Source organism: Mus caroli, unplaced genomic scaffold (assembly GCF_978045245.1).
Source record: "Mus caroli unplaced genomic scaffold, Mus_caroli_1 scaffold_1, whole genome shotgun sequence".
In the NCBI taxonomy this organism is placed as follows: domain Eukaryota; kingdom Metazoa; phylum Chordata; class Mammalia; order Rodentia; family Muridae; genus Mus; species Mus caroli.
The window spans coordinates 86,387,379-86,396,390 of NW_028227256.1; the positions used below are offsets into that span (position 1 = coordinate 86,387,379).

At 50.8% G+C, this 9,012-nt stretch overlaps 1 protein-coding gene across 16 annotated transcripts in view; it reads left to right on the forward strand.

Annotated features, from left to right (window-relative positions):
- Agap1 (ArfGAP with GTPase domain, ankyrin repeat and PH domain 1) overlaps positions 1–8,729 on the forward strand; it is a 435,924-nt gene extending 427,195 nt beyond the window's left edge. For all 16 annotated transcript variants that reach the window (XM_085839355.1, XM_085839372.1, XM_029480713.2 and 13 more), the window contains 2 exons: positions 1,062–1,317; positions 2,232–8,729. In XM_085839355.1, the coding sequence (XP_085695481.1) occupies positions 1,062–1,317; positions 2,232–2,435 (460 nt within the window). In that variant the 3' untranslated portion in view covers positions 2,436–8,729. The remainder of the gene's footprint in view (positions 1–1,061; positions 1,318–2,231) is intronic.
- Positions 8,730–9,012: the final 283 nt, after the last annotated feature.

Below are 9,012 nucleotides of genomic sequence, written 5' to 3' on the forward strand. Positions count from 1 at the left end.
TGCCTCATCCTTTCTCGTTTTGGTTTGGTTTTTGAGAACTCTGCACCCACATCTATCCCAGAACCTAAAGTCAGCTGACGGACCCGCTCACTATGTACCTGTGGCTGACTTGGAACTTGGATATGTTAACCAGGCTGGCCTTGAACTCATAGAGATTCACTTGTCTCTGCCTCCTGAGTGCTCTGATTAAAGGTCCACTTCACTGTGCCCAGCAAGCCTACCTTCTTGATCTCTCTATAAACACAGCGCCCTAGGGTGTGTTCTCCCTCCTCTTCCACCCCTTCCTCATCTGCAGTACTTCCCAAAAGATCGCTAGACCCTGGGGGAGGGGCCAGGCCTCTGATGCTCCTAGTCTCCAGGCCGTGCTGGGACCTGGAGACAAGACACTATGTCCATCAGCCTAACAGCTTCACCCTGCCCTCTTGTCCCTAGCTTTGCTCTAACCTCAGAGGCTGCCCACTTTTTCCCCTTGAAGCTGGGCCCTGGAACACTTATTCTCAGAGATCAACATTCTGTACCCTCCCTTTAAGCCTTTCACAAGTCCCCAAAGATATGTGTGAATCTTCAGTGTTTCTCCAGCTGGAAGTGATGGGATACCCTCGCCCACGCTTCCATCCCAGAATGCCAGTGAACTAAGAGCAAAAGGGACACCATACCTCAGATGAGGCCTCTGCTGCCCTACCCCTAGTCCTGGTCACTTGCCAGCCCTAGAGCACAGGAGCAGCTCACCTGGGACCTTACTTTTTGGTCAATATAAGCACATCTTGCTGTGGGATCCCTTCCTTCCGCCACGTTTGTATTGCACTGATGCAGGCCCCCAGGCCATGCATGGTGCAGAGGGCTGTGCTCACAGGTCAGGGGTTCTGGCTCTGAAACTGGGAGTAGATCCTGCAGGCAGAAGAGTACCAATTCTGGAACCACGAATCAAGCACCCCCAAGGGGGCTGTATTGGAAGGGGAGACTGACTCTGCTCCCTTCCTGGGCTTCCTAACCACGGCAGCTGCCAGAACAGAGGTTCCAGCCGCAATTCTAACGGATGCCTATGTGGTGACTTTTCACAGGGAAGAAAAGGAAAGGTGGATCCGGGCCAAGTATGAGCAGAAACTCTTCCTGGCCCCACTGCCATGCACAGAGTTCTCCCTGGGCCAGCAACTGCTACGTGCCACTGCCGAGGAAGACCTGCGGACTGTCATCCTACTTCTGGCACATGGGTCCCGGGATGAGGTGAATGAGACCTGTGGGGAAGGAGACGGTCGCACAGCGCTGCACCTGGCCTGTCGCAAGGGCAATGTGGTCCTGGCTCAGCTGCTGATCTGGGTAAGTGGCTGCAGTGCCCACCACATGCCCAACAGGGGCGGAGCCTCTGTGGGGTCTGACCCCGCTCTCCTCTCTGCCATGCATGGAGTTCTCCCTGGGACAGCAACTGGGGAGAAGGCCGTGCCTAAAAACTGACCCTAGCAGGATTTGAACTTTCCGTCTAGACTTAGCTGCCTGCCTGAGGGTATAGAACAGGGGGTGGGGAGAGGCTGGGTACAGAACAGAAATGAAACTGACACTCATTTGCTAGAGGTTCTCAAGTGTCTCTCTAACAGTCTCTCAGATCAAGCATTTTGGGGGGAAGGGACCTACCTGGTCTTCATCGTCATCTTCTGGGGGAAGGGGCATAAATAACTTGAAAGGGTTCTAGAAGTCCCTCTGCCAAACCTTTGAATTTTTATTTCCATAACACAAAATGTAACGTTCCCAGGCAGTTACCTAAAAACACCTCAGAGATATCAGCCACTAATACCCTCTGTTTCAACTCTGGTGACGGAGATACAATGCGGCTAAAAACTAATGCATCTGGGTGCATGTATGCGCGCTCATGAAGTTCATTTTGTCTTTCAGCAATGTAGGTTCTGTGGATCAAACTCAGATTTCAGTCTTGACAAGAGCCTTTGCCCTCCGAGCCATCTTTCTGTCCTTCTCCGTAGATGTATGATTAGAAAGCCAACTTGGAGTCCTCTTTGACCTGTTTGTGATGCTGGTGGGGGGGTGGGGGGAGGCGGCGGAGTTTCCTTTCCTAACAGGTACAGAGCCTGTTCTAAACAACATGTGAACATTGGTTTTTGGCTCCTTGGACGCCAGGTGTCTACCCCAGCTCAGTCCGTGTGTAGATTTAAGGTTGTGTGGTATCCTTGCGTCCCCTCAGATCCCCAGGGACACTAATGAGTGCTCTGTTGCCTCTACAGTACGGAGTGGACGTCATGGCCCGAGACGCCCACGGGAACACAGCACTGGCCTATGCCCGGCAGGCCTCCAGCCAGGAGTGTATTGATGTGCTTCTACAGTATGGCTGCCCCGACGAGCGCTTTGTGCTCATGGCTACCCCTAACCTGTCCAGGAAGAACAACAGCAGGAACAACAGTAGCGGGAGGGCGCCCAGTGTCATCTGAGCTCAGCCAACGCTGCACCTGGGATCCCACGCCCACCTGCTCCGGAAGTTGCAACCACCACGTGAGTCCCTCAGTTCCCTCCCTCTTCCTGGTGGAAGCCTTCCACCTACCTGCCACTCACTCACCGCACTTGAAATCTCCCGACCTGGACATCCTCAAGGGGAGAAGAGGAGGCTGCAGGCCACAGGACGGAACTCTTTCCCCACCCTCCAGAAGCAACATAGGAGGACCGACCACCTCCCGGCTTTGAGGATAGCACACAACAACGGGGGACCCCTGTTCCAGTGGCCTGGAGACGGGGCAGGGGGAGGGGTAGCAAGGAGAAGGGGCAGCGTCCCCTAGCTGGCAGTTAAGCACATCAGTACATTTCACCTCGACCAAAAGGAGGCTTGGATTTCACGTCTTCTCGGGGGAGCTTGACGGCATAAATCAGAAGCAAGCACAGTTTGTCAGGTCTGAAGCCCCTATGATGGTAGGTGTCAAATCAGTTGTAGCTAATCTGTCCAGGGAGAATACCAGCTTCATTACACTTGTATAGTCGAGTTCCTCCAGCATTACCGCTGTTTAATAGAACGTGATTAGTCATCACCGGGAAGAAGGCATATTAGCCGAGGAGGTAGTTACACGGCACGCTCCGGTGATTGCCACGATATGATTGCAGTGCGCCTAGCAGCATCATATTATCCTAGACATGTCTCTCCAGCCCTTGGAGCCCTCCTTTCTAAATTCACTGTCATAATTTAGTATCTGTTTAATTTTTCAGTCCAAAGAGAGGAAATCAGTTGCCGGGTATTATTTGACTTCAGTCCCCTTACTTGGTGCAAAAACAAAATGGAAAATAAATAAATAAGTAAATAAAGAGTCACTTGGAAATTCTAAACGAAATCATGAATTCGGCTGAAAACAGCTTTCAAATATGTTCCAAAACTAAATACATAAAAGACTTTTTTTTTTCCTAAGAGATTTTTCTGTACTTTGGCCACAACTGATGTGTCAGGCCTCAGTCCACAAGGTCTGGATTACCCAGGTTTCTGTCGTAGATAAGATGTGTGAAAATCTATTTGAATAAAAGAAGTTCATAAATATGCATTGATTTTTGCACAGACAAATGGCACCCGTGTTAATTTATAAATTGAGCTGGATGGGAACTAATAACATGCAACTGGTTGAGCTCAGAGGGTTACAGATCATTGTCCGTGGGAAGTACTCCCAGCAGTGAACACTTCCATTAATGTGATAAACAGCTTTTTAAAAGGTGCGTATCAGAATAAGTCGGTGGCACAATTTGCTTATTAAAGTCAGGACAGGAAGCAGGGAGGGGAAGGAGGGTATGAGCCCTCATCCCAGAGCCCAGTTTTAGAGCCAAGACCATCTTCCTAGTCAGACCGAGGGGCTGTGGCAAGAAGGGGTGATTTCTCAAAACACCAGACCCACGAAGGTACCCTGTGAGCAGCTGCTAGCGGCTCTGGCCCAGCCGGCTCCTGAGAGTCTGTAGACTCCGCCCGGCACGGCCCGTCTGGCTCTAACATCCGATTTGCCACCATAGGTCACAGGGCTCATCAGATACCGGACACCTTCAGCACGGTGATCAGACAGGAACACCAAACCGTGACACTATTTAGTTCTTAAAAAAATAAATTGGGACAGCCTTGCCAGAGAGCCCCCCGCCCCCGTGACAGTGTGGCAGGGAGAAGTCCATCACACTGGAAGACAGGACGCTGGGCAGAGCCACCACGGCAGCCTGTGGAGACGCTCCCTATGCTTATATATTTGAACTTTATATTTTGTAAGAGTTTTTCCTCCTCTTTAACTTTTTAAAAAAAGAAAACAAAAAACAAATGTAAAGTAGATGGGAAGGAAAGTGAAGCTTCACACAGCCTTTATATGTGGTGCGTGTCTTGTGGGGCTCTCCGGTCTGGGCACAGCCGGAACTGACCGGGATCCAGAAATGTCACAGATGCGCAAGCCGCGGGTCTGAGGCCCCTGAGCTCAGTTCCATAAGCCCTGCGTTTGGTTTCTCTTCCTGCTCTCCATCACTGTGTTGTTACTTTAAATGTGAATAGAGAAAACAAGCTGTCATTGCCTATTTTTGAAGAATGCTATAGCATCCGACCCCGCGATCCGCATACGCCTCCACGTAGCCTTTACCATAGACTTCTATAGAGAACACAGATAGAGTATAAATGAGATTCTTAAATTATTTCAGTGTAGCTAATCCCCACTAGGAATGCTTCTGTCGTAGGGGAGCCTACTTCAGAAAGGAAGCGGAGTCCTTTGTGAGGCCTCTCTTCGGGGTGTATATGAGTGTGTACATATTACTGTGTGTTTATAATATGATATTTTCCCGAATGATTCCTTGTTTCACATCATCCTCCGCTGCCTGAATGCGCAGTTGCTCGCTCTGGTTCCCTCCCTTCCTCCCTCCCTGACACCATCAGTTCTTCCTCGGAACACACGGCCCCCTCCCCTGCCAGTTTTTGCCATGCTGAACTGTCCAAGAGTAGCCCACTTTTCATAAGCCTGAGTTGTGGCAATAGATACAAGGGTGGTAGCGGAGCCTCCAGGGTTTTCTGTGCAGATAAAGGAGAGACTTGGCTCAACTGTACTTGTATTTCACACCAGGTCCTTCCCTCAACAACAGCCTTCCTGTTCCCATTTTCATGATGACACCAAGGCTGGGAGAAACAGGGACAGGGTTATGGATGGCAGTCCCAGTAGCAAACACTTCCCCTAATGCAATGCGCTTTTTAAAGAGCACATCAGAATGAGATAGTCACCCGGTTGACTTGCTCAAATCAAGAAAGGAAGTGGGAAAAGTCAGAGAAGCTGGTTAAGTGGGGGGAACACATGCGTTCTCACTCCAGACACACTGTTAGAGCTGAGCCCACACTCTCACCAGGCCCAAGCCTTCCTGTTAGAGGTGAATCTCCTTTCTCGTTGAGAAGTTCCCAACTGGGACCAGCGGCAAAGGGGCCTGTGACTTATCTGTCATTTGTCCTGGGGAGTCACTGATAGAACCAGGCACATGCCAGGCTCACCTGGGGCTACCTCTGCTAAGCTTCTGATACCCTCCCCCAGGCCGTGAACAGTGTCAGGAGGGAGAGCAGCCCCATTCTGAGAAACCACTCTAATGGTCCGTCTGGTTTTACAAAGAGCTAAGCACTGCTCTCCTACTGTCCCCAAGTGTCACTCAAGCCTAAGACGAGCCTCCTTTCCTGCAACCTCGTACCTATGCTGTTGGCTCATCAAGCCTCCTCCTCCCTGTGGTTCCTACCATGAGGCTGCTGGGGTGAGCACGCTTGCTCACTCAAGGAGCATACATGCTCTGTCAGTGCCCTCTTCCCTTTAACTTTGAGCATCATAACACCTCAGGTCTTGGGCTTTACTGCCTCTATCCCGAGGAGCTTAGCCGGAGAGTGAACCCCAGGGCACTCTGTAACATCCTCCTTTCTCTGTCAAGACCCACAGTGAGTTTGTGTCTAAACTTGGTGAGCCGGAGACTTAACTGGCCATGAGCCTGATTTGTGCTCTTGGTTGCCAAGGTTTCTGCCCCTCCTCCCTGCATTGACACTGTTTCATGCCTGAGATGCTCCATCTCTGTCCCTCCGGGAGACACCCCACAACAGCACAGCTGGGAGGTGTGTCATCAGGGCCTCCAAACTCCCGAGAGGCTGACCTCTCTGAGAAGCCAGTCCTTGTCTTTTGGTGGGCTCTCCTCTGCTCGTCTGTCTCCATCCTTCACATCCTACAAGGTCCCCAAGGCTTTGCTAGAAATCCCCCCCAGGATTGTATTTATGACTTTGAAGCAAACAAATTAAAAAGCAGGAAGGAATTGGAGGAAATGTGACATGGATGAACATCTCTGCTTAAAAAAAAATAAAAATAACAACAGAATTTATCCCCCACTGCTTCTGTTGTGAAGGGCACAGCTGGAGGCCATTTCTGCCTTGTCACTCACCAGAAAGCTACCAGGGCCATTGGTGCCCAGTGTGCCACCTTCTCTTTCCATTGTCTCTTAGATTCTAAGTGGTCCTACTCCTGCCAGGCCCTGGCTAGCAGCACACCAAGATGTGTGCCTGGTTCATAACAGGACCAAGTCATATCCGGTCTAAGAGAACCACATGACCCAACTCTTTGTATCTGGCCTGTTTTAGGCCCTTCTCTTTAAGCAGCTGAGGTGAATGTTGCATTCCTTCTTGAGAGGTGAGAAAGGGAAGGGGAGAGGCCAGGCTACTCTTCTGGTGCCACCCCGCAGTCGACCATAGACCATGGGCTTTTAATCCCACCCCTGGAAGCAAGAAGCAGGGACAGTTGATTAGAGAGTCCAGCCTGGAGTCGGGGCTCATCTCTCACTTCATGGGGAAAGATACCATCTGGGGCCTCAGTGTTTGAAGAGACACCGTCTCCTCCTGCTCAGAAGTCCTGCCCTGACAGGGCTCTTTCAGCTGCTGAGACCCCATTTAGTTTCTGGGCCTGCTGCTCTTTGGACCCTGGGTCAGAGTTGCAGTGAGAGAAGGTTTCATTATGGATAATTCTAGACAGCCAACAAGGCTCTGTGTCCTTAGGTTTTAGCAGATCTGGGTCAGGCCTGCTTAAGTGCCATAAGCCTGGTGGCTCCCTGCCCAAGGCAGTGCACACTGAGGGTCCAGGGAGAAGCTGACCTCCCGCCCCTCGTCTCAAGAGGCCAAGTTTCCTATAGAAGAACAGTATTTAGTTTGAGTTTGCTCCTGTCTGGTCAGAGCATCTTAACTGAGGCCTTCCTCTTCCATAGTGAGCCTCAGGTGGGTGTGGATACCCAGCACTGGCAGCCACTCTAGGGTCCAAGCAAGTGGCCTCAGGGAGAGAGAGAGAGAGAGGGGGGGGGGTCAGCTCAGGGCTTGTCTTTATTTTGCTGGGCATGTGGCATCTTTTGGGGAGCCCCCAGGGGTCAGGAATCAAGCCATAGGATAGACTCTCCCACCAAAGGGAGGACTGATCTGGAATTCTGTGCAGGGAATGACATGGCCTTTGTCTTGTTGCGGGTAAAATGAAGGAACCAAGAGGTGTGAGTGGGTGGGGGATGGGATTAGGTCCTGAGGAGAGCCCCTTAATACACTGTTGCTGGGAACAGCTGCTGTAGGATCACATTGTATAGCAGTGTCTGGGTTCAGGCCTGGGTCCACACTAGCCCACATGTTAGTGTGGGTATTAGAGATGGCTCTCAAATGCTTGCAGGAAGAAAAGCATAGCCTCCTGCGTGGCTCAGGTGGACTCACTGAGGGCATGCACCAAAACAGAATTTGTAAACAGCCCTTTGTCCACAGCTGATGTGCTCAGAAGATGCTCGGCCCCCCAGGCTCACCCAGATGGGTAGGGAAGGGACCAAGGGTGCTGTGAGTTGGGGGTCCAGCCCACGTGTAGCTTCTAGTTCCTGTTCTTGCATGCACGCACGCACATTGTTCACCCACCAACCAAGTCCTGCAGTTTCCTTACCAGGGTAGTCAAGTAGAGAGACCTGGCTATTGTGTGACAGACAGGCAAAAGATACCTTCAAAACATCCTTGTGATCAGAGGGAAAAGATGCCTGCACCTCCTGTTGAAAATCATCCTTCTCTTGTATGTAAAACCATCCCTTTCCCTCCCCTCGTGGTGGGGTTCAGGGGGGCCCAGGGGGTAGTTTTTGTGTTTTTTTTTTTTTTTTCTAAAATGTACCACTTTCTAAGATGAGAACTGGTGCTCCAGCCCTGAGCCCTGAGGACTGAAAGAGTGTTGAGTCCCAGGAAGGCACAGAAGGTGACTGGCCCGTTAAAACAGCCTAAGGGTGGACCCTCTTCTTTCCTTCCCCCAGTTCCACCTTGAGTCTTCTTCTTGCCACAGGACCTTCTTTGAAAAAAAAAAAAAAATGAAACCCCAGACAAGGCAGGGCACCGCTGGCACATTTCTGGGTAGGGGCGAGGAAGGCCATCTCGCCTGCCTGGCCACACATAGAAGGCAGAAGCCCAGTGAGAGCTTCTCCAGAGGTGGGTCGCCAATCGGGCATTTTGATATTACCTCATTCCATGACTTTACGTTTCCCGATGACTGATGCTTTATTTATGCTGTTTGTCCTGTAATTAAACCACCCACAGACATTTCGCTTTGCTTGTTCGTTCATACGACCTTGTTCGGGTTTAAATATGCTGGTTTGTATTTTCCTGCCTTGGGTCAGCTGTACAGTATTCTAAGGGGAAAAGGAAAAAGAGAAGCGTGTAAAGTAACGGAGAGAGGTGGCTATAATGTAGAGACCTCTTTCTAATAAAGAAAAGAAAATATGTATACAGTGCTTCTGTGAAGTGTCTTCTTGCTACCCATTTGTCACAATTAATTGGCTTCCTGCTCCCAGAAGAGGTAAATCAGAGAAGAGGGGCTTCAGTGACTGCCCAAGGGAGACTTGTCCTAGACACAGGCCACCCTTATTTGAAGGCGCTAGTCCCTCAGCCTGCAGCCAGAGACCCAGGAAGTAGAACCTCAGAAGCTGGGCAGGCGGCTCCCCCATATCTCAATCACAGGAACAGAAAGGCCCTAAGGGTGAGTTTGGCCTTTCCCAAAGCTCTGTGGG